General features: G+C 46.2%; 1 protein-coding gene across 7 annotated transcripts in view; it reads left to right on the top strand.

Annotated features, from left to right (window-relative positions):
* The window catches only part of MTMR3 (myotubularin related protein 3), a 76,584-nt gene that overhangs the window by 34,045 nt on the left and 16,996 nt on the right, over window positions 1-25,543 (top strand). For all 7 annotated transcript variants that reach the window (XM_063173242.1, XM_063173241.1, XM_063173235.1 and 4 more), the window contains 9 exons: window positions 2,176-2,249; window positions 2,622-2,711; window positions 3,870-3,986; window positions 10,064-10,146; window positions 12,549-12,715; window positions 16,184-16,280; window positions 17,069-17,182; window positions 22,974-23,179; window positions 23,374-23,505. In XM_063173242.1, coding sequence (XP_063029312.1) covers window positions 2,247-2,249; window positions 2,622-2,711; window positions 3,870-3,986; window positions 10,064-10,146; window positions 12,549-12,715; window positions 16,184-16,280; window positions 17,069-17,182; window positions 22,974-23,179; window positions 23,374-23,505 — 1,009 coding nt within the window. In that variant the 5' untranslated portion in view covers window positions 2,176-2,246. The remainder of the gene's footprint in view (window positions 1-2,175; window positions 2,250-2,621; window positions 2,712-3,869; window positions 3,987-10,063; window positions 10,147-12,548; window positions 12,716-16,183; window positions 16,281-17,068; window positions 17,183-22,973; window positions 23,180-23,373; window positions 23,506-25,543) is intronic.

Raw genomic sequence — 25,543 nt, 5'->3', positions numbered from 1 at the left:
AGCAGCTCAGCTCGTGGATCTGATGGGAAAGGAAAGATTTCTCACCAAATATTCCCTGTCCAGCAGCTCAGAGAGCCTCACTGGAACAATTCAGCTTTTTTGCTATTTCTGTCAGCAATTTTCAGCATTCCTTTGGTGGCAGGGAAGTTGCTGAAGCATTTCACTGATGCCCAGCAGCAGCCAGAGCAAAGTGTTTGCTTTAGAACCAGTCCTATAACTCCTTGTACCATTTATCTTGGCAGCATCACCCTTTGCATCTGATAGTCCTGATCCAAACTGAAACAGGCAGATTTATTTTCCACACAGCTTTCCCAAAATTCACCTTAAAAAGGGGGATTCTCACATGGAAAAAGCCACACTGTCACAGTAGGAGCTGTTCTGCACTGATATCAGGAGTTGCACTGAAACTTGGGATTTTGGGCAGCCTCTGCTGGAGGTTTGTGCTGGATTTTAGGAGCACAGCTGTAAGATATTTTAAAAGACTCAATTTTCTAAGCTAATACTGCTTTTATTAATATGTAGATGGTTATATAATAAACTTATAAATTACATATATCTAATCAAACTGAAGTATGAAAGAATTTTTCCAGCATAGTGCCTATTAAATTAAAACTTTTCCTTGAAAGATACTAAGCAAACTTCAAATTTGTAATAAAGCAGATTGTTAAAATCAAGTTGGTGTTTCTTTGATAATTGTGTGTGAAGCTGAAGGAATTCCTTGAAATAACAAGGTATTTTTTATATCATGATATCCTGGAATGGTTTGGATGGGAAGGGACCTTAAAACTCATGCCATGAGTTTTAGGCAGGGACACCTTCTGCCAGCCCAGGCTGCTCCCAGCCCCAGTGTCCAGCCTGGCCTTGGGCACTGCCAGGGATCCAGGGTGGGCACCCTGTGCCAGGGCCTGCCCGCCCTGCCAGGGAACAATTCCCCATTCCCAATCTCCCATCCATCCCTGCCCTCTGGCACTGGGAGCCATTCCCTGTGTCCTGTCCCTCCATCCCTTGTCCCCAGTCCCTGCCAGCTCTCCCAGGATTTTAAATCTGCTTTTTGCATTAATTTTTAGTGAATCCCTGGCAGCTGGAGCTCGATTCTCCTCATCATTCCCCTGTTGTGTGAATATATTTACAAACACACCTGTGTGAGGATCTTTGATGTGCAGCTGCTGCTCCCTTGCCCTCTGTCAGTGTTCCATACCAAGCTCAGGATGTGCCCAGGGCTGATGGATTGAAGTGGTTTTCTCTGTCAAATACTGAAAATTTGAAATACATTTATAAGTAAAGTGAGATATGAGCTTTGGGTGTGAGCTGAGAGCTGGCTGCACCCTTGTGATGTATTTTCATTTGTAAGTTTTGTGTGCCACAGGCTGCAAACCCCATAAATACCTGAGTGAATCCTGGTTGAGTAGAACAGGGAGGAACTTACTTGGATTAGAAAAAGCTGAGTGTAAAATCAATCTCAAACTCAAATTGTAACTCCTGTATTCACTTCAGTCATTACGTTTTTAACTGGGTGATTTGTAAAACCTCAGGACTGTGCTAATATTCCCAGAAAATTTGCAGATGATGAAAGCTGGGGGGATTGTTGGGTAGTGGAGAGGGCAAGTCCCAGTGTAGTGATCTGGAACTCTTGGAGATGTCAGTGCAGGAAATGGATATTTTGGTACATCCATGGATATCCAAAACCAGCCATAAGTGTAAAATGAGGATTTTTATCCTGATAAGAACTCCAGTTCATGTGCCATGGCTGAAACAAGCTTGTTCCAGGAGGATCCAAACCCAGATCAGCCCCAGCAATCCCTTTGGATTTGTATCCCACGGATTTCTGATTCACCATCTGCAGGCAACTTGGGAGAAAATTCCAGGGTATCCAGAAAAATGAACATGTTTTCATTTAAATTATATAAACACTGGTCTAATTGCTGCCTTCAGACAGGTGTTCTCCCAGCAGCACATCCAAAGGTAATTTTTCAGGAGGAACAGAAGGAACCAGACACATTTTGAAACAATTTTGGCTCTCAGGAGAGGGAGCTTCTATAGATTTCATCTTTTCATAATTACTGTTTGCTCTCAGTTTTCTAACAGCTACATTCACAGTCTTTAAAAGTTAATTTGTATTTATTTGCTAAAAGAAAATGAATCTTATTTCATCATTATACTTCCCTTATTTTCTAGGTTTTAGTAAGTGAAGAGCTCAAAGAATTGCAAGTAAAGACGAGGATTGCTCCTCCTGCCCAGGGCCTGTCATGGTAAGCAAAGGGGCTTTGTAGGGTCTGTGATAGAGCAGGAGACTTTAAAATGGGAAAAACATGAGGGAATTCATGTTTACATATGGGGTTGTTGAGTTTTAGGCATAGTGCTAATGCTTTTTTCCTAATGCTGCTATAAATTTTGCAGCATTTAATGACTTTATTAATCAGGCTGTGGGAAGGAAACTGGTTGCTAATACCACATTATTGTCTGAGGGCCCATGTTGGAGAGTTTGGAAACTTTAGTGAGTTGGTGCTCCTGGAATTCTCTGGACACTTCACCCTGTGGGAGCTTTTCCTTGGCTGTGGATGGCTGGGGAAGGTGGCAGCAGGTGCCAGTGCTGAGGGTGACTGTCACACTTTGTTCCTCAGGATGAAGAGACTCAGCACAGCCTTGAATGCATCCAGGCTAATCAGATTTTTCCCAGGAAGCAGCTGATCCGAGAGGATGAGAACCTTCAGGTAATCACCACACTGCTCCTGTTCAAATCTCACTGCCTCCACTTGGTTGTGGATTCTCTGGCCTCTCCTCTAGAATTTTAATTCACAGTTAGCACAGAAATTCATTTTCTCTGTTGGTAGGACAGAGAACTTGGGCATTTTATTGTGAGAAATTCCTTCAAGTGTCTGAAAAATATCACTGCTACCTGTGCACTAATTCCAAGGGCAGGATTTTATAGTTTAGAACTCTCTTGTTTTGAAAAAGCAGCACTAAGCTGATTGAACACTGCCTTGGCACCTGGTTGTTATGAAGCCAAAAATCTTCTGTTGCACAAAAAGAGATATTTTATAAGTTCTTTGTTTTCCAAATTTCCTTTTGAAATCAGTTTAGTTAAAATGATTTACCATAGATTCATGGTATAGTTTGGGTTGAAAAGGACATTAAAGCCCATCCAGTGCCACCTCTGCCATGGCAGGGACACCTCATTTTTGTTTAATTCAAGCTAATTTGGTCTAAACCAGATCACTTTCAAGTTGGGTATTTTCACTTCCCACCAGCTCAGCTAAACTGGACTTAAGTCACATTTTAATTAACCAGTGACAATTTCCATGTGTGGTGTAATGAACTGCAGGTTTCTGACTTTATAAAGCAGCAGCTTCTTGTGCATTTTCATATTTACTGTGAGAAATAGGGAGCAAAAAGCTTGGTTTGTCCAAGCTCAGCTTTGTAGCATTTAGGGATCCAGCCTGGGCTGGTTACCTGAGCTTGCTGGGTGAACAGTGGGGAAATAGCAGGGAACATTTTTCATCCTGGATGTTGTGCCTACTTTAGGATGAATTTAATAACATTATGGAAATGCCACTCTCCATTAAGTAAGGAGAGAGAGCATAAATCAAGGGCTTTGTCAGCCTGCTTGCCAAAATGTGAGGATATTTTTCATAAAAATTCATTGCTTTCCCTGACCAGGCACTTACCACTCAGGAAAAGTAACATAAAATAAGGGATCATTTAAGAAAAAGGCTGCAATTAACCTCAGAGCCAACCTTACCTGATGTTCCTCCTTAGCAGCAATAACAGGGCTGAATTCTCAGCAGGCTTTGTTTGATTTCTTGTGCTGCAGGAGGGGCAGGTTTTTGGGAAATGGGGTCTGAGATGAGATTTTTGCTGCCCTTGTGCAGGTGCCCTTCATTGAGCTGCACGGGGAGAGCACGGAGTACGTGGGACGAGCAGAGGATGCCATCATTGCCCTCTCCAACTACAGGCTCCACATCAAATTCAAGGAATCTGTTGTCAATGTAAGTGTCCTGATCTCAATGGAAACAACAGAAATTGGGATAAGAGTACAGTGATCCCCCTCTTTTAAGAATGAAAGATCTTCTTCTGATGTTCAAATTGATTTTTCAGCAATAAATGGGTATTTAGGCACCAAAGGGGGACTCAGCAGCTCTGAAAATCAGATGTCATAAGGAAATGTCACATCCCTCAACCTTCACAGCTGGCTGTGTCAGCCACCTGTTGTCCCCAAGCTCAGTGGGGAGAAACAGTCAGTCTTGCAAGGGACTTTTGGAGCACCTAAACCTGACTGGTGCTTGCTTGGAGCTTCAGAAGATGGGAGTGGGTCCTGCTGCTGAGGTTCTGTGCCAGATGCTGAGTGGTTTGAGTGCAGTGTTTGATGTGACAGGTCAGGAGTGGGACCTCACCCTCAGTGCATTTCTTGAGGGAGTTTTATTGCTGTGTCCATTCCTGGAAATGGTTCCATCTGCACTTCCCCTGGCAGCAGACACAGGTAAATGGTGTTGGCCAGTCCTGGGCAGTGCCTGATGCTCACACAGACCAGTCCCACCAGCTGGGGACACTTCCAGGGTGCAAATCAAGAGTCCTGAGGAATGCCAGGGAATGATGGAGTTGCTTTATTACAGAAGCCATGAGCTGTACTTCCTGTCCTTAGGACAATTAGAGATATTGCTTTACAGGGATTTTCAGTTCAGTATTTTTGAGCATAGCAGGAACTGATGTTTTTTCAAATCACGTTCCTTGATTGTGTTCAGGGAAGAGTCCACAGAAGCTTGTGAATATTCCCATGTTGATTTTTCTTCCCTGACTTTGACATGCAGTGTTCTGCCCTCTCATTCCGTGTGATATCTCATTATCATCAGCATCATTAACCAGAAATAACCAGACTATGAGGTAGAGCAGAATATAAATAATTCTTTGTAGCCATATGTGACTGTCACTAATAACTTCCTATGAGCTCTGCTGAAATCCAGGGCAGGGAGGGCTTGGGATGTCTTTAAAGATAAAACATTCTTCAGTAATTAAGAACCATATTTAAATCATTAATTTTGGCAGTAGTAATTATCTTGGTTATTGTTGACCAAAATTCTCATTCGGATGGTGATTTTCTAACTCAAATTTTCACTGAGTAATTTTTGATTGAGTTCATCTTGATTCTTTCCTGCTGTTTTTATGTCATCACAGCTGTTCTGCAAATACCTGCAAGAGAGTCTTCATTCCTGGGCTGTGGCTTTTGCCTTTTGTTTGGTTCCAATTCCCTGGCTGTGAAAATGGTGCTGTGACACCTCAGTGAGCAGCACAGAGCTCCAGATCACCTGGGCTGGGCCAGAAATCCATTCAAAGTTGTTAATATTCCCATTGCAACAATGCAGAAAGGGGCTGTGTGTGGAGATCTTTCCCATGGATCATTTCCTAGATCTCGCTGCTAATAGGAACATGGTGTTTCAAATGCAAAAACAAAAGGTCCCTCAGACCATGCATAAATTGGGGGATTAGGACATTCAGGGGTGTTGACTTACATTTATCCATGGGATAAAAGTGCAGACTCAACAGGGATCTCTTGGTGCATGAGGGAGGTTTGGTTCCCAGGCCCAGCTCTATTGATTCCTTAAGAAAATGTCAGACTTTGCAGCTGCTGAGTGTTTCTGTGTAATCACTTTCCTCCCTGGAAGCTAATTGCATTGATGGGAGAATGAACATTTTGGTGGAGTTTGTGGAAGCATGGATTGCATGTAATCTCTTCCCAGTGGTGGATTTTGGACACAGTACCAAAGGAAAGTCATGATGGGGGGGAAATTTGATGAGGAGTTGAGTTTTAGTGTGAGCTTCCCCTTGCTTGGAAGAGTGGTTGGATTGGGATATTCCTCATGTCCATCCATGCTGGGGAGTGGCATAATCCTTGTCTTGTCCTCAGGCCCTGCTGCCCAAATTCTTCACACTCAGAGCACAATTGTGAGACAAGACAGGGCTCAGAGCTGGCCTTCAAGACAAATCCAAAGTGTCATCAGCTGTAATTAAAAGCAAAACTTACTTCAGACACTCCTTGTGGGTTCCATGAACTGGGGGAGGATTCAGCTCCCTCCAGGCTGGAGCCCTCAGAGCTGTCCTTGCACCCTCAGTGCCCCCCTGTGCCACCTCCTCCCACACTCCAGCACACCCAGCCTTGGCCTTGCCATAACCCTGACATTGTTCCAGCTCTGAGCTGGGAAAACCAGGAGGAAATCCCAGTTCCTGCTCCCAGGTGCCACGGGAGGTCCTGGGGAGGTTTGGGCCTAGTGGGGCACAGCAGGGTCTGTGTCAGGGTCCCTGTGCTGGCAGCAGCCTGGCTGTCACCCACTGCACCCCACTGGGAATGGTGGGCACAGATTGGGCTCTGGGGGGGTTGGTACAGCACTGAAAATGTAATTTGTGCTTTTTCTAACTACAGGGCTGTAATTCTCTAAATATATCTTGTACTGCTCTTAGATAACAGACAGCTCCAGTCATCAAAATAATTTTAAAAACTCCTCAAAAATAAAAAGTTGGGAGTTGTCGAATGTTGCTGTTACTTAAAATGAGATAATTTTAAATAAGAGACAGTGGGGAGATACTGCAAGAGCAGGATGCTCCTGTACTCCCTATAATGGGATGTAATTTGCCTCAGATAACAATGCATGTTTATTCTTATAAAAGCAGAAATGATTGCTTTCCCTGCCTGCTTTCCATGCCATTATGAGAGGGAAGTGCCTGCAGACAGAATTGATGGCTCTTCCAGGAATGGGCTCTGGGTGTTGGACTGGCACAGCCTGGAGGATGAGCAGGGGGAAGGGAAGGTTATCAGGGAGGCAGTGACAGCAGATAATTCCACTGAGCTTTGCTGGGGGAAGAATAATGGCCAGGAAGGAGATTGGAAACACAAGAGGACCACAGGACAGATTTTTATGACTGGGAAGGAAAATGAAAAAGATTAATGGGAAGGTTGTCCTGAAGAAAAAGCTGCAGATTGTGAGGGAATCACAGGTGGGCTGGTGGAGGGGAATGGATGCTGGGGAGCAGAGGGCACAGGGAAAGGGCAGGGGACAGGGAGTGAATTTGGGAAAAGGAAATTAAAAATAATGCAGATAGAGAAGAATTAGTTTGTCATTAGAATTAGTTTGTCATTAGGGTGCAGACAGAAGGAAGAGGAGCCACAAGCAGAATGCCAGAAGGAGGGAAAAGGTGGAGAACTGCTTAAATGAAGATGGACATGAGAAAAACCAGAATATAACAGGGCTTGGGGAATAAAAAGATAACAGACAAAGCAGCACTGGACTCAAAAAGCAAGACTGAAATCTTGACTCAGCTGGGAAAGATGCTTTACCTTCCATGTTGGTGCCATTTAACTCAGTGGTAGATTTAAATAAGTTATTTTAGAACCATTTAGGTTGGAAAAGCCCTCCCAGGCTATCCAGTCCATCCTGTGCCCAATGCCCACCTTGTCCCCAGCCCAGAGCACTGAGTGCCACATCCAGCCCTTCCTTGGGCACCTCCAGGCATGGGCACTCCAAACCTGCCTGGGCAGCCCCTGCCAAGGCCTGACCCCCCTTTCCATGCAGGAATTCCTGCTGGGAATTGTTAATAGGTCTGTGTGGGGCTGTCCAGTCATGAAGACAGGCTGGAACATTCTCTGAGCTCCATTCCTGTCCATTGATCACACAAAACTCTGACAATTCACCTGCCTGGCAGGCTGGGGTCAAGCAGGAGGAGGCTTGGGAGGAATGAGCAGTGAAATGCAGGGAGGGGCTGTGGAACAGAGCATTGCTGTGGTCTGTGCTGCACTCCAGTCCTGCTGCTCTGGGGGAGTCACCCAGTCAGGCTGAGCTTGGGGAGGGCACAGAGGGGCTCTCACAGGAGGGATTCCTCATTTCCTGGCCCCTTCATGTCACTGGTTCTGTCACAGATCTCAACCAGTGACAGTGACAGTGCTGAAAACATGGACAGAAATTAAAGCTCCAGCTTTATTTATAATCCAGATTTGAAAACACAAACTACTGGGCTGTGGAGTCAGACATCCTCTTGCCAAGTCTGTCCATGGGTTTTCTGTCATTTGATGTCCAGTTAGAGCAGAAGGAGCAGAGTCACTGCTCTGTCCCAGCCTGGCTGGGCACAGCAGGGCAGGTTGGTGCCTCCAGAGCTGCCTCTGGCTCTGTCTGACATGGGCAAGGGAAAGGCTGGGCATTAGCAAATCCCTGCCTCTTGTAGCTGGGTGTGGGAACCCAGAACATCCCTCTGGCTGTCCAGGATGGCCAGGACCCCTGCCAGGGGGCTCAGAGACCCTGGCACAGAGCCCAGAACACCTGTGGGTTTGATTATGACCCATGGAGCAAATTGCCAACCTTGTATGAAGATCAGCAAGCCACAATAGGTAGAATATTAGTGAAATTATCACAGGGTGGAAAAGTAGATTTTAGGGTTTTGTTATGGGGGTTCAGGAGGCAAGATGGAGGGAACTGGGTGTGTCCAGCCTTTCTCCTTCTTCTTCTTCTTGGCCTCCATCTTCTGCTGTGATGGTGGCACTTTGGGATTGGTTTAGAGTAGAAGCTCACTGTCTAACATAGGTGATAGGTGTTGGGAAGCAATTGTAAACATTGTACATGTAATTTTTAGTATAAAGACATAACACAGCCCTGGGGCAGGCAGAGTGCCTGGAACTGTCCTGCTGGATGGACCTCAGCAGGGCAGGAGAAAATTTTTTATAGATAAGAAACAATAAACAACCTTGAGACCGAGAAATGAAGAGCTCTGGCTCCTTCTTCAAGTGCTGGGCTGGGAAAAGAGACTTTCTGACTTTTCTTGGGGTCACTCTGCCAAGCTAAAGATCCCGACAGCTGGGGGCTGTGAGCTCTGGGCAGGGATTTGGGAACACTCTGGGCTCTGCCTGGGTGCAGCCCTGAGCTGTGCCTGCCCCCCAGAGCCAGCAGAGCTCTCACCCCTCTCCTGGGCTCAGCATCTGCCCTGATCACCTCCCTGCTCAGGGGAGCTTTTCCCTTGCTTTGTATTTTTGAGATACCTCTTTTGCTTGCCTGCTGGTTTTTAGTTAATTTCCTTTTTTTCATTCCACCTAAATGAGGAATTTTTTGAGCCTTGTGGTGCCTGAGAAGATGCTGTCTGGATTCCTTATCCTGAAGCTTTGATTGGAGGTGACCTTCAAGGGTTTGCCCAAGCATATGAAGAAGCCCTGGCTCTTCCAGCCACATCTTGTGGGCCCCCAGCCAGACCTTAAACTGCTGCATCTTAGTGCTGTGATGGCAAAAACCAGTCTTGGAACGTTACTGAAGGATAGCAGAGCTTTTATTGCCTTGTGCCATGTCCATATAATCTACTAAACAATTCAAACAGCTTTGTGCTTCACATTAATTACAGGTATTAGCTGAATTCAGACAGTTATTTATGACTTCTGTTCATTTAAGGCAATAATGAACATTTACCCATCTTGGGTAAAGTTCCAAAAGTAATACTGAAAATTGATATTTTCATCTTGTGGCTTTTCTCATCTTTAAAGGTACTTGCACTCATGTGTTGCCTGACCAACTTGCTGCTGGTTACACAGCCAGGAAACAGAAGTGTCTATAACTGCACTTTAACTGGGAGAGATTCAGCATTATCACTCTAAATTTGGCTGCTTCCATTACAAGTGTTGCTCTAAACAGGCCAAAGGGTTTTTCCCTGAGGAGGAAATAATGGATATTGCCATAGAAAAACATCCAGACTGCAGCAATCTGTTAAGGGGATCTTGCTTAGCAGTTCTTTTTGAGCACCATCAGCTAAAAATATATTAAGATTCCTAAATTTAGACCTATAAGGGGGAAACTGCTTCCATGAGAGAGGAGCTGGAGTTTCTGCTGCCTTTCCTGCAGCCTTCTCAGGTGCTCCCATGGGATCCCACAGGACCAGAGCTGGAATGTGAATACCTGGTACCAAACCTCAGAACTGCTGAAGTAATTCCTCATGGACTCATTTGTTTTCCTCTCTTCAGACTAACAATAAATCCTTGTTAGATATGCAAAGAAGTTGCTGTTAGTGCTGCAGAAATGCAATAATCTGGTGTGTTTAATTGCAGGTTCCATTGCAGCTCATTGAGAGTGTGGAGTGCCGGGATATATTCCAGCTTCATTTGACTTGCAAGGACTGCAAGGTTATCAGGTAGGAGAGGCTCAGAGTTAAAGGGGGGAATTCACTTTCCATGTGCCACGGGCAGCTGGGATGGTTCAAGGAAATGGGGTTCCTTGATTTCCCTCAGAATCTTTTTATTTTGTCTGATTTTTATACAAGGAGGGCTGTGTATAAATCTCATTGTTGTGATTCAGCACAGCAGCAAACCTTGCTCTGAGCCCACATGGCTGATCTTGGCTTTGTTCTGCAATTAATTTCAGTCTCACTGTGTTGTCCCTGCTTTGCAATCAGTTAGAATACATTGCTTCAATGTATTCTAGTTATATCAGTATTTCCATATCAATAGGTGCAGAAGTAGATAAAGGCACTGATACACACATTGCAAATGAGTTTTATCAAGATTTGGGGTTTGAGGCTTCATGCACACTGCATTCTCAACACATTTGAGAGTACACTCACTATCCTTGAGGCATGGTAACCTCCTGGAGAAGAAAATGAGGGAACAGAAAGTGAAGGGAGGTGGTGAATCCAGGTGTGCAGTGACTCCTGCCTGTCCTTCCCCAGCTCCAGGGCTCTCTGAGCTGCCCAGCCTGAACTGCTCATTGATGGTTTTTTTTTTTTAAAAAAGCTTTTCTGCTGCAGAAATTAATTTTGATCTATGAACTTTAATTAAGAAGAAAGGAACATTTCTTTTTGATTAAATGTTTGCTGGCTGTACCTTTTGTGTAATGAAAGGAGCCCCAGCCATCTCTGAGCACTCAGAATGTTTAACAGGTCAGCTGCTTCCTGAAAGGCTGTTTTGTCACCAGGACTGATTTTACTTTAGAGGTAATATTTAGTTTAATTTGAATTCAATGTTTAACTTCCTCTTCACTTGTAGCTCTTGACATTTAAGAAAGTCACCCTTCTTCCCTACATTAATTTGTTTTTTCCCTTCAATTGTAGAATGAATACAAATTATTTGTATTTTTGCCATCCTTATCAATTTTCTTTCTTTCAAGACTGAGGGCTTGGTGATGGTTGGGAGATGATGAAGTCTGGGACTGAGACAGAAGAGTTAGAATGTATTCTTGTTCTTTTTCATAAGCAAACTTTGTATTTTGAGACTAGAATTCAAGTGGAGATAATACTTGTTATTTACACCACTAACTTCAAAAGAATTTAGAAGGAATTTAGGGTGAGATGTATCTTGTCTGATGAGTGTGGATGTTTAATAGAGAATTATCCTGTCTCAGTGAGTAGTCTGGGCTTGCTTTACAGTCAGTGATGGGAAATAAATAAACACCTCAGGCTGCAGTTGCTCACAGCTCCTGGGAGATGTTGGACATGGCTTTTCCCTTCCACGCTCTGGCTCTGAGCTATTTGCAGGTAGGGGAGATAAATCTGCCCACAGGGAATGCAGATGCCATCATTAACCAGGACTGAGCAGAATGGAAATACTTGGGCAATATTTAATAACTATAAAATCTTAAAGAAAAACGTCAGAGCAAAATAAATCATGGTTTATTTCCACCCTTTTACTCTAAAGAGTCCAGGAATCCTCTTTGAAAAGAAAAGCTAATGTAATTTTAATGCACTGCTTTGAAGATTGGTTTTTCCTGTGCAGGGAATATTCTCTCTGTTTGTTGTTAGTCTGTAACATTGGGCAAAGCTCAGCCAGTGCTTCCCAACAAAGGCAGAAAGAGAAGGGTTTTCAAAGGACCTTCAATCCCATCTCATTCCACCATGGGCACCATCATTGTTCCAATCCCTGTCCAGCCTGGCCTTGGGCAGTGCCAGGGATCCAGGGTGGGCACCCTGCCAGGGAACAATTCCCAATTCCCAATATCCCATCCATCCCTGCCCTCTGGCACTGGGAGCCATTCCCTGTGTCCTGTCCCTCCATCCCTTGTCCCCAGTCCCTCTCCAGCTCTCCTGGAGCCCCTTCAGGCCCTGCAAGGGGCTCTGAGCTCTCCCTGGAGCCTTCTCCTCTCCAGGTGAGCACCCCCAGCTCTCCCAGCCTGTTCTTTTTTACAGGACTGTGGTTATAGTTCTGTTATGTAGATGATAATGTGTGGGGCAGTTTTCTGAGTTTCCCCCAGCCCAGAAGGGGCTGTAACACATTCCTGGCTTTGACCTGAATGATCTTCCCTTGGTTTTATAGGTAACATATGGAAAAATGTCCCCCTTATTCCTGGCAGGGCACACCCTGCTTATTCCCAGTCACAGGATGTTGCTGCTCAGTCAATCCTGACTCCTTAAGTGTTTCTTTACTCATTCCACAGGTTTGATTTTACTTCTCATTAGAGTGCACATGGAAGCAGAACTAAGTTGTCAATAAGGTGTTTATCCTCACTTTGTGCTCTCACAGAGCTTTTCATGCTCAGCCTGTCACCTTCTAGAGTGCCTTCTCCTACTGAAAGTCACCCATGGGATGTTTGTCTCTGGGCCAGGTGTCAGTTCTCCACCTTTGAGCAGTGTCAGGACTGGCTGAAGAGGCTCAACAACGCCATCCGCCCCCCGTCCAAGATAGAGGACCTGTTCTCCTTCGCCTACCACGCCTGGTGCATGGAGGTTTATGCCAGTGAGAAGGAGCAGCACGGGGACCTGTGTCGGCCAGGTATGTGGGAACAGCCTTGGGATCACCAGAGCAGCACCTGATACCCCAGGGAATTACTGGGGTGGGTTTGATCCAGTCAGTCAGGTGTGGAGCTGACAGCATTTCACTCACCACGGCAGCAGATTTCAGTCTAAACCATTGTGGGTTGGTTGCCACATTTTTTGTCTGGCACACTGATCTCCAGGATGGATGTTGGGGAGGAGAAGGGAGCCCCTGAGCTGTTGTAATCTTCACAGCAGTGTTGTTGTCACTTCTTATCCGGGGCTCCTCTCCAGCCCTCTCTGAATGCCACACCCCCTTTTATCCCAGCTCCCTCCCCGGGCTACAGCACTGCCCAAGCCAGGACATCACAGCTGCAGCCCATTTACAATAACAATACAATACAGAGATCACTGCCATATATATATTTACAGTACATATATTTGCTCTACTCCTGGGTTCATTCACAGCCACAGGCAGTGATCTTCTTCTGTGGAATACCATCCTTGCTGCAGGGATTTTGAAGCCCATAAGTAAATAAAAGCTCAGGCTTGGCATGCTGGTGGTTGTAGCACTTGGTTGAGTATAAGAAATCTGATTTCAGGCACTGTGTGCTGTCCTGTCAGTCACAATCACCTGTGTTGGCCAGGTATGTGGGAACAGCCTTGGGATCACCAGAGCAGCACCTGATACCCCAGGGAATTACTGGGGTGGGTTTGATTCAGTCAGTCAGGTGTGGAACCAACAGCATTTCACTCACCACGGCAGCAGATTTCAGTCTAAACCATTGTGGGTTGGTTGCCACATTTTTTGTCTGGCACACTGATCTCCAAGCTGGATGTGGGGGAGGAGAAGGGAGCCCCTGAGCTGCTCCTGGGTTCGTTCACAGCCAAAGGCAGTGATCTTCTTCTGTGGAATACCATCCTTGCTGCAGGGGTTTTGAAGCCCACAAGTAAATAAAAGCTCAGGCTTGGCATGCTGGTGGTTGTAGCACTTGGTTGAGTATAAGAAATCTGATTTCAGGCACTGTGTGATCTCCTGTCAGTCACAATTCACTGCCTCAGGGAAGTGTCCCAGTTACCAGGCTGAGAGATGTGCCTGGGATTCTGTCCCTGCTCTGGAGCCTGGCACAGGCTCTCGTGTCTGTGGTGTCTGGGGAGGAGCAGGGATCACTCAGTAGCAGGAGGGGCTCCCTGGCCCTGTTCCTCTTCACACACTTCATTAGCAGCTTCTGGAAAATGCCAAAAATCTCCTCAGAGCAGAGTTTCACACCCAGGGCTTTTCCCTCTTTACTAAATTTGGGAAATGGGAGCTGGCAGACCTGTGGAAGTCTTGCTGAGTCTCCTCTTCCTCACTGAAGCAGAGAGACTTCAGCCTGATGCTAGCTTAGGATAATCATGGAATCATGGACCTTAAAGCCCCTCCCACCCTTTGCCATGGGCAGGGACACCTTCCCCTAGACCAGGTTGTTCCAACCTGGCCTTGGACATTTCCAGGGACAAGAAGCAACATTTACCATTTTATTAATTTTTATCAATCATTTTTTTTTTCTTGCAGCTTTGCTTTTCTATCAAATAATTTTCTTTAATATAACTTTATCTCCCTGTAGCTGCCTGTGGCTGGGGGTAGATGTTCTCCTTCAAAGAGCTGAATTATAGCTGGAATAAATGAGTGTGAATGTGGCTGAAGAAGTCAATCCAAAGACATTGCCATTTCTCTTCTATATCCAAGGAGCCCATTATTTGGTAGATACAGACAAAAGTACTAAAGTGCTTCAAAATCCATCCAAGTGTCAACAGAACACATTTTCTGGGAAAAATATGTTAGCAGTGTCTGTAGTAGAGATCCAGGCTGTGGCTCACAGGGTCAGCTTTAATAGGAAGCACAAGCCCACAAAATACCCAGCTTGCTTTTCCTGGGATTTTGAGAGTGGCTTGGGATGCTTCTCAACATTATCAATGTTGGCTCAAAGTGCCTCTTAAAACGCCAGCCATTCAGGAGAAATGGACTAAATATTAAGATTAGGGTTTTGTTTCCAGGAGAAAAACCTGTGGCTGCACAGTAGCTAAAAATTAAGAGGGAAAAATCAAGCAGAATATAAGATTTTCATGTAGCTTTATGTGTTTGTCTTAAAACCCACCAGGCTGAGCAGCATTGATTGGGATATTTCCAATGTTCTCATTTGCTATCCAAAAAAATCCTTAAGGATGTAGCACAAGTTTTGAGGAGCAGTGATGGGGAAGCCCATTCTTGTGGTGCTCCAGTGAAAGAATTTGTGGGATTTTTAAATTTAAAAAGTCACTGCTAAGGACAAATCTGGCAGAGGTTATTGCCTGGCTGGAATGTGTTGTCCAGTTCCACCTCTGCTCTTGACAAAGGATCTTTATAACACTGTAGTTAATTAAGTCCTGTAATTAGGCTGCTGTCTATATTCTTAATTTACCTATTTATATTTATTTCTAACTGTTCTGTAACATGGCATTAAAAATCATTTCAGACATGTGCATTTACATCTTGGGGTTTAAACATGTATCTCCAGATATCTGGGGGATTGAAAGACTTTAAGGATTTTCTGAAATATGTAATGGAAAGATGTAATACTTAAAGCATTAATTTTTCAGCAGATTTTTCCCCCCTTGGGTGCTGCTCTGCCTCAGGATTTAATGCTCCAGTAATTTAAAGAGACAAGCAATGGATGGACCTTCAGAATCACTTATCTAGTGCTGCTCACATGCTCATTAAATTTAGCACTTCTCTTAGCCCTGGAAACCTGGAAATTTTGTCTCATTTTCCAGACTTTCTATCTTCTTATTCTTTATTGCCATTGTATATTTTTCAATTGTATTTTGAAACTTTAAAACAAAAATGTCTAGGAAATAAATGGGGCTCATTCCACTTCCTTTAATGTATTAATCCAGGAGTTTGTGAGGCTCTTGTGACTGATATTTGTGTCAAACAATCATTTATGTGTTTTACCTCTCTATCTCCACCTGACTCACAGAAGAATAATGTCCAATTTATGATGGAGAACTGAGCTGCAGGATAAATGACAGCACTTGCCTCCAGCCATACAGGAAACCTGGGGCTGGAAATGCATATTCAAAGCATTGCCCACGTTCCAGGGCGCATTCCAGGTCTTACCCTTTTTCACCAGAGCCTCACATTCTTCTCATTGACAGAAAATTGTTCTGAACTTCTGAGCATCCCACTTGGATTGCTGATGGAGCTCAGTTCCTTTGCTGATGTCCTTGGTTCTGGTCTGCAGCATTGGTTTTTTATATGAATTTCCAGAAGTTGGTAATTCCAGGGTAAAACTCCTTGTTGGAGCATTTCTGGGGAGTTGGCCAGGGACAGATGTCAGTGCCAATGTCAGAATGAGGCTGTGAAATGCAGCTTTGGGCTGAGGGATGTGCTGGTTTTCTCTGTTCTGCAAAGCAGGAGTCCTCATTCCTTATTTCCATTCATTTCCCCTGTGCTCTTGGTCCCCAGGAGAACATGTCACTTCCAGGTTTAAGAACGAGGTGGAGCGGATGGGGTTTGATATGAACAATGCCTGGAGGATTTCCAACATCAATGAGAAGTACAAGTGAGTGCTGGGGCTGCTGCTCCACAGCCAAACTGCATCTCAGAACACTCAGTTACTGAAACTTCTTTCAACTTCTGCAGTTCCCAAGAAGGGACAACAGAATTATGATTTTTTTTTGTTGTTGGTTTATAGAAAAAGTGTGCTTTAAATTATTTAATGTTTTATTAACTGCTACAGTTTTTTAAGCTTGGAAATACCAGGTTTTGATGTGGCTTATTAGAGAATAAACATTCTAAGGGAGAGCTTAAGTGAGCAAAGAGTGGAGTCTGAACTTTTGAAGACATTTTTTTTGTTTCTTATTATCTAACTTATTACAAAGATACGTGTTTAAAAATTTAAAAAACCCAAGCAGGTTTGGAAGAGTTAAATTTGTAGATGAATAAGTTAGGGGAAACACTTTAGAGTGCAGACAAAAGGCTCTTTAGGCTCTGGAGCAGAGGAGCGTGCTCTGTGATCCCCAGCTGGGGGGACAGGCTGTTCTGGCTGAGCCCTGCTCCAGCTCAGAGCAAACCCAGCTGGAACACTGCGTGGTGGAGCAGTTGGAGTGCTCTGCCTGTGCAGGATAATGACTCCCAGCTGGGGGCTGCTGTCCCTGCAGGAGCAATCTCTGCTTTGGCCTCTGCAAGGAGAAAAATCCCTCCCTCCATATTTAATGCTGGCCAAAGGGAGCTTAATAACATCCAGGGAAGCAGGAATTAGCAAAGGGCTGTGAGGCTCCTCCAGTGCTGCCTGTGCACTCTGGGAGCCTGGAGCTGCTCCCTGGGCCTGACTGTGCTCCCTTTCCCCAGGCTGTGTGGCAGCTACCCCCAGGAGATCATCGTCCCTGCCTGGATCACGGACAAGGAGCTGGAGAGCGTGGCCAGCTTCCGCTCCTGGAAACGCATCCCCGCCGTGGTGTACAGGTGAGCAGAGCTGGGCAGCCCTCCCCAGGCTGCAAACAGGCAGTGCTGGCAAGGAAAAGCTGGAGTAACCCACAACTGGGAATTCTGGAGGTGCTCAGGCTGCTCTGGGTAAGGCAGACGCTCCATGTGCACTCTGAGTGGGAATAATGGGCTGTATTTAGAATTCCAAGCACACGCTGGAGGAGCACTCAGCATTTGCATCTCCTGCAAATCATTCCTGGGGCAGTCACCCCAGTTAAGATTGATTTTTAACTTTTCTTAATGTGAAAATGAAAAAATGGGAAATGAAGACATCAGAGGAGAGCTGATAAATGGCCTCCCTGGCTGGGTATTCCTTTGGCTTTTCCCTGACTCATCTGGCTGAGTCTCAGACTGCAGTATAAACAAGGACAAATACCAAAATTACTTGAAGGAGATCTAAAACTCACATTAAAAATTAATGTGCAGTTTAGCTCTATCTCCATATTTTAGATAGTTTTAATTACACAGACCCTTCCTTAGACTGAGTCCAGCAATTCTTCATAATAAAACTGCTTGTCTGAGAAAATGGTTTTGGCAGCTTCTTTAATAAGAAACACATTATTAAGGAATTATTTGTTTTTTATTAAAGAATTATTAAAGAATTTTTAAATTCTAAATTATTAAAGAATGTTTTGTTTTTTCAAAATATTTTGAATTTTGTGGATACTTGGTGGCTGCCCCATCCCTGGAAGTGTCCAAGGCCAGGTTGGACAGGGCTTGGAGCAACCTCATCTAGTGAAAGGTGTCCCTGCCCATGGCAGGGGATGGAATGGAATGAGCTTTAAGGTCTGTTCCCCCCCCCCAAACCATTCCATGATCCTATAAACCTGTCACTTAATACCATGGCCCCTTCCCTGCATGGTTATCCTCCCATAAATCTTTAAAATCTCTTTAAAACATCAGATGACAAAGGGATTAAAAAGATAATGAATACTGATATTCCCTAAGCCTGGGCACCCATTCCTGATGAACATGAGCAGGAAAGCTGGCAGGTGCTTGGAGCTTGTGTCAGAGGAGCCAAGGGCAGGAGAGCTGTAGGCTACAAAACTCTATTTGCTGAGCTTAAGGGTTCTTGTTCAGTGACGGCAGAACAAATTGGCTCATGGCAGCAAACCATTACCTTTAAATCCTCCTGTCTTTCCTCCCAAACAACAAAGGGGTTTAGTGTGGTCTCTTTTGGAATGGTGAAGGGGTTGTTCTCTCCTCTGCTCAGCTCTGGGAAGGGGAAAATGTTTTCTAGCATATGCTAACACTTTGAAAACTGTGTGTTTTATTATTAGAGTAGTAAATGTGTGTGTGTATATATTATATATATGTATAAAGGAGAATAATATGATTTATGTGTGGATTTGGGTTCAGCTTTTGGTCCTTTTCTGCAGTTGTCACATAATTAGGGGACACCTCACCTGCAAACACACTTCCCCAGGGCAGCATTCCCCCTGCTGTCATCACTGCACAGAAGGAAAACACTTTGTTCTCATTCCTGGGAACACCTTGCATTCCAGGGGTTTATAGGAGAGCAATTGAAAAGTCAAAAGACCACAGAGACTGAAATTGTTCTGTCCCCATGTTCAATTTTCATCAGTTCTGCTGAGGCTCTGGGTGGTAAACCACACATGGGGATTCATTGCTGAGCTTCAAATCAGCGAGAGAAAAGTGTTGCTCTTTTTTGATTTCTTTTTTTTCCTTATCTTGACATTTGGTAATAGATTTTTCAAGACATCCAGTTCATCACTCTGGGCTCTAATAGAGCTCACAGCAGTGAGGGGAGGAGAATTTCTGAGTTTGACTGGGCTTGGAGCATCCTGGTCTAGGGGAAGGTGTCCCTGCCTGTGGCAGGGAGTGGAACAGGATGAGTTTGAAGGTCCTTTCTTTCCCACCCAAATAATTTTATGACTCTATGATTGGGATTCCATATACAATTTTTATATATATATAAAAAAAAAAAAAAAAAAGCCAGCTTACTCAACATTTTTTATCCACAGAAATTATTTTGGGACTTAATGATTTTAGTTTCAGTCTTGATCACATTACTAAAAAACTTTTTGCTTTACTTCATGGGAAAAAAAAGTAATCTGAATTTTTTAAAAATAAGTCCAATCACTTGTCTCAGTTACAGATCACTGGGACAGAGACCAGAAACACTCCCTGGCAACAGGAGATTCATTGTCCCTGTGCAGCAGTCCAGGCTGAAAAGCCCAGCAGGCTGATTTGGAGACAAGCTCCAGGAATGCTCCGTGGGGATTGGACTGTCAGGAGCATTGCTTCCATTCTATGATCAGATTTCTAAAGAAATCTCACACCAGACCCTGCAGTTTTTCTTTCTGTTTCCAATTTTTTCAGCCTATTCACACATTTCATAGAGTCACAGAAAGGCAGATGGGGTTAGAAGGGAACTTAAAGCTCATCTGATTCTACCCTCTGCCATAGGCAGGGACATCTTCCACTATCCCAGTTTGTTCCGTGCCCTGTCCAACCTGGCCTTGGACACTTCAGGGATCCAGGGGCAGCCACAGCCTCAACCTCTCTGGGAACAATAATTTATGCAGATAAATCTGGCCCCAAAAAATCAGTGTTATGGAGAATACTCTTAGGATTTTTTGGGAAGACAATAGCAAGGGTTTCCTCCTACCTTGTAGAAACAGCATCATGAGAGCCTCCCTGAAGGTTCTCTGTGTGGACGTGTCCTTTAGCCTTGCACTGCTGAGGGTGAGCACACAGGCCCAGGGATCCTGGGCACACAGAAATTCTGTTCCTGCTGTGATTAACAGCCCTGAACTGCAATAAAGGGATTTCCATTCTGCTGCTGATGGTTCAGAAATGCAGCACAGGGAGCAGTTCACCTTTCCCTGCTCCTCACTGCTCTGTGCTTAAAAGGACTTGGGGGATTTATTGTTGTACTCCAGCATGGTTTGGACATGGGGAGGATGAAGCCTGTGCAGAGATGTACATGTGTCCTGCAGCTGTACAACAGCTTGTAAAGGGCTTTAGAGTTACCTAATGCTGATTTACTCCTGGTTTCTGCAGGGGGCTGCAGGGTTTTTGTCCCTAGGGAGTTTCCCATGGAGGTTTTGCTTTAAGTTTTTTGAATCATTTTGTTCCTGAGCTCTGAGTGATGCCCTCTTATCCCAGCTCTGTCCCTGGGGATCTTAGCATCACACTGGCTGCTCTTTATCCCTGTGGCCAGTCCAGCTGGAATGAGTGGAATTCTTCAGCCCTCCAGCATGCCCCTAACTAGAATTGTGTGCTGATTTCTGGTACCTCTGAACATGGCAGATTTGTGCAGGGCACTGCTGGGACTGCACAGCCACCAACGAGCTCATCTCCCAGCCTAATGATTCTTCATTATTTGTATAATGCGAGGCAAGGACCTGGAGATGAAAATATAACTCTTTATGAACCTATGAAAATTATTCTGCAGCAGGTAGTAATGAAATCTGGGAGAACATATGGAAAAATAAATGAGCTGCTCTGTTCAAAATAGATTTCTTACACATATAATGATGTTTTATTTTCTTTTATTTGTGCAAGCGTGGCGGGGAACTGGGTGGCCTTTCAGTGATTGGCACGTATTTTTTCCTGAACTAATTTGCTGTGGGTAGAGCTGTTTGTGGAAGGCCATTAATTCCAGCAGAAATCCATTTCCCTGTGCCTGCAGTCGGCTGGCACCTGGTGTAAGAGCCGTGGCTCCGCATCGCTTTTCCTTTGCCTCGCTTAACGCAGCGTGTCACTGCTTCCTCTCACTGAAGGGATTTTATATGAAACAATTATAAAAGAGCTATGAGAAGTACTTCAAACCCATATCCCAGCCTGTTTGATCACTTGGAGGCTGAGCAGCACGGAGCCTGTGCCTGTGTTGCTGTTGGATGAGGAGCAGGAGGCGGCGGCGCCCACGCGGTGCCCGCGGGGACGCTGTGGAGGAGGTGCTGCAGCACCCGGGGGTGACAGCTCTGACAGCACAGCACAAACCAGCCTGTCACACCTCCAGAAACATCCATCACACTGCTCAGAGCCAGAAAGTCTACACTGGTTGCTTTGGGTGGGCTGGTTTCCTGTTCAGGGCTGTTAAGATTTGCTTAAAGGTTAAGCTGACCCTCAGCACTCTGGGCTCCCTGCTTAGAGGGAAGTGAGAAGCTCCTGGCTGCCCTGGAGCTGAGGTGGGCAGTTGGTTTGCAGGAAGGTTCTAAAATCTTTTCCTGCATCATAACATACAGGAATTGTAATTGGCAGGTGCACGCTGGATATCCAGGGTTCTGGGGGGACTCCTGGGTGAGGAAAGCATTGCCCAGAGGCACCTCTGCTTGAAAAGCTGTGATTCCCAGAAATGCACCCCTGCCCTGGGCTGATCCAACAGTGTGGGCAGTAGGGAAAGGGGGAATTCTGCTCTGCCCTGCTCAGGTGAGACCCCACCTGCAGAGCTGCCCCAGCCCTGGGGCCAGCACAGGAGAGACCTGGAGTTGCTGGGGAGAGCCCAGAGGAGGCACCAGAGATGCTGCAAGGGCTGGAGCCAGGCTGGGAGAGCTGGGGGTGCTCACCTGGAGAGGAGAAGGCTCCAGGGAGAGCTCAGAGCCCCTTGCAGGGCCTGAAGGGACTCCAGGAGAGCTGGAGAGGGACTGGGGACAAGGGATGGAGGGACAGGACACAGGGAATGGCTCCCAGTGCCAGAGGGCAGGGATGGATGGGATATTGGGAATTGGGAATTGTTCCCTGGCAGGGTGGGCAGGCCCTGGCACAGGGTGCCCAGAGCAGCTGGGGCTGCCCCTGGATCCCTGGCAGTGCCCAAGGCCAGGCTGGACACTGGGGCTGGGAGCAGCCTGGGACAGTGGGAGGTGTCCCTGCCATGGCAGGGGTGGCACTGGATGAACCTTAGGACTCTTCACAGCTGAAACTGTTCTGTGATCCATTGCCTTAAACAGAGAAGAGCCATGTGGATGAGTGCTGAGATATTCCAGCTGGGACATGAGGCAGGGATTAAATGTTTTGAGGTTCTGAGGTGCCCCAGAAGTTGTGTGTGCTGCTCTGGCCACTCCCCCTACAGCTCTCTGCACCCACAGCTGGGCCTCCTTTCCCCAGGGCTGAGCTCCCTGAGTTCAGGGTGCTGCTGGGCAAGGTCAGGGAGAGGTTTGTTCCTTCCAGCTGCAAACACTTCAGTGGCTGGTGAGTCCAGAGCTGGTGGCAGCAGGGGGATGTGCCAGCACAAAGGCAGTGAGTGGAATTACTGTGATAATACATTTCAGTCCTCTTTTTATAATAGATTATAGGGGAGAGTTTTCATATCTCTTTCAGAGCATGTTTGCAATGGTTCAGTAAGCTTTAATTATTCCAGGTCTGTTCTTTTTGCATAGTACAAGAAGCCAGGTCAGATTTAAGGAAATAACTACTAACTCTTCTGATATGTGAAACAAAAAAATTTTTTTTTTTAATGTCACCTCCCAGGAGATGAGAGCCATGTCCAGGTTAGGGTATTCTCAGTTATCCCTCATCCATGCTGAATTCCTCTCTCATGTCTCAATTGCTGTTCCACAAGACTCCCCAGCTTTCACAGGCCAACAGGCCAAAATACTGAGCAAGAGGATGCTCTATTTTCCCTTGTGACCTTGCTTTGACTTCCACCTGTCAGTGACTGTGGTCACAGCCATCATTCTGTAGGAAAGCTGGATCCCAGGTTGGGGACAACTGCTGAATGATGGTCCCTGCTGGGAATGAAGCTACTGCAGCACTCCACTGAACTTTCTGTGCCCTTCATGTTGACTCTTGGCTGTGTTTGCAGGCACCAGAGCAATGGGGCAGTGATCTCCCGCTGCGGGCAGCCCGAGGTGAGCTGGTGGGGCTGGAGGAACGCCGACGACGAGCACCTGGTGCAGTCCGTGGCCAAAGCCTGTGCCTCAGACTCCAGGTCCAACAGTAACAAGTTAATGAATGGGAATTGTTCCAGAGATCTGCCCAACGGAGGGGACCTCTCTGATGTGGAATTTGGTAAGGCTGCCGCTGTTGCTTTCTGTCGAGGGCAGAGTTTTGTGTAAAAGTTTAATCTCTGGTGTGTAACAGAGGGAATCTGCTGTATTCAGTCCCCATTGTGCAGTGCCTGTGCATTGTGGGGGTGAGGGAATCATGCTGTAACCAATGTCAGAAGGATCCTCTGAGCTCATCACCTGTTTCCTCCCCCCCAGACTCCTCCATCTCCAATGCCTCAGGAGCAGAGAGTTTGGCAATCCAGCCTCAGAAGCTTTTGATCCTGGACGCGCGATCTTACGCAGCAGCCGTGGCCAACAGAGCCAAGGGGGGAGGCTGTGAGTGCCCAGGTGAGCCAGGGGAGGTGGCTGTGAGTGCCCAGGTGAGCCAAGGAGGGGGGATGTGAGTGCCCAGGTGAGCCAGGGGGTGGCTGTGAGTGCCCAGGTGAGCCAAGGGGGGAGGCTGTGAGTGCCCAGGTGAGCCAAGAGGGGAGGCTGTGAGTGCCCAGGTGAGCCAAGAAGGGAGGCTGTGAGTGCCCAGGTGAGCCAAGAGGGGAGGCTGTGAGTGCCCAGGTGAGCCAGGGGAGGTGGCTGTGAGTGCCCAGGTGAGCCAGGGTGGGTGGCTGTGAGTGCCCAGGTGAGCCAGGGAGGGTGGCTGTGAGTGCCCAGGTGAGCCAGGGTGGCTGTGAGTGCCCAGGTGAGCCAAGAGGGGGTGGCTGTGAGTGCCCAGGTGAGGTGGCTGTGAGTGCCCAGGTGAGCCAGGGGGTGGCTGTGAGTGCCCAGGTGAGCCAAGAGGGGGTGGCTGTGAGTGCCCAGGTGAGCCAGGGTGGCTGTGAGTGCCCAGGTGAGCCAAGGAGGGGAGATGTGAGTGCCCAGGTGAGCCAGGGTGGGTGTGAGTGCCCAGGTGAGCCAAGGAGGGGGGATGTGAGTGCCCAGGTGAGCCAGGGAGGGTGGCTGTGAGTGCCCAGGTGAGCCAGGGGGTGGCTGTGAGTGCCCAGGTGAGCCAGGGTGGCTGTGAGTGCCCAGGTGAGCCAGGGGAGGTGGCTGTGAGTGCCCAGGTGAGCCAAGGAGGGGGGATGTGAGTGCCCAGGTGAGCCAGGGGAGGTGGCTGTGAGTGCCCAGGTGAGCCAGGGGGTGGCTGTGAGTGCCCAGGTGAGCCAGGGGGTGGCTGTGAGTGCCCAGGTGAGCAGCATTCCTCCTCAGCTTTCCAGACAATCAAAGGGATTTGCTCCAGTGTGATTACCCTGACACCCTTCAGCTCTGTCTGTACACTGCTCATCTGTCTGAAGGTTCTGGATCATGGCAGCCCCCAGGCAGCCCTTCAGAGGGCAGGTTGAGCTGTTAATTAGTCTGTTCTCAGGCCATTAACCCAGCTGGCAGCAGTGCTCAGTGAATGCTGAACCCTGTGGAATCTGCTGAAGAGCTTTCCCTTGCTGAGTCAGATGTATAAACTAGAGAGAGACAAAGGTGTCCAGTGTGCTCATGTCTAAAACCCCTGAGCATGTAAAACCCACTGGCTGCAGAGGAGAAGAATATTCTAGAATGGCTGTGCAAAATACAACTTCTCAGCAATTCCCCTAAAGCTGAAGCATTTTTCAGTATTTGTATCATAGCAACTGCAATCCTGCCTCACCTTGCATGTGTAATACAGTTGCAACACCACATTCTGTGTTCTTTGGCACTTGTGAACTGGTGGTTTTATAAACAAGGTATTATTTATGGTCACTGTTGGGTATTAATGCAGCCTGTTAAAATTCCATGGGTGGAGAGGCTGGAAAAAAATCCCAGACAGAAAAACTGGAGATAACGAAAGCTCATTTGACCTTTTATTTTGGTCTTTGCTGCAATAGCTGCATTTTGATTCGTAGCCACCAGTTTAAAAAAAAATATAGGTGTCCATTTAACACCTCAAAACCACTAAATAATTCTTCATCAAAGAGTAAAATTTCAAAACAGAAAAGCACAGTATACAGGAAGTTTGATTTTCTTCCTGCATATTGGCTTTTTAATTTTGTAGAGAAGGTTTTCAAACAGCTTGTCACCTTCAGTAAAACCTGTTTTGCTTTTTGCTGCTAACTTTTCTGCAGGTATTGCCAGGTCTGCTTCATTCTCTGTATAAAAATAGCTCTTCTGTGCTGTACTTTAGATACAATTGAGTAAAAATACAAAAAAACTCTGAAGTTGTCTGAGGCTGCTCCTGGAGTTGCAGTCCCTCATTGTGTTTGGCCCAGCATTTGTTGGGCTGATAAAGAGTTGGGAAATCAAATGATACAAAACATCACAGACTCCTGAATTTTCTTGTGCAAGCTCTCAGTATCCCAGATCCTGAATCCTGATTATTTTTCTCCTGTAGAAATGGTCATTTTAGTTACTGTGTGATCATTCTTGT

This window comes from Melospiza melodia, chromosome 20 (assembly GCF_035770615.1).
Source record: "Melospiza melodia melodia isolate bMelMel2 chromosome 20, bMelMel2.pri, whole genome shotgun sequence".
NCBI classification, from domain to species: Eukaryota; Metazoa; Chordata; class Aves; order Passeriformes; family Passerellidae; genus Melospiza; species Melospiza melodia.
Note: the sequence above shows the minus strand (reverse complement) of the source record. Positions and strands in the feature narration are given on the sequence as shown.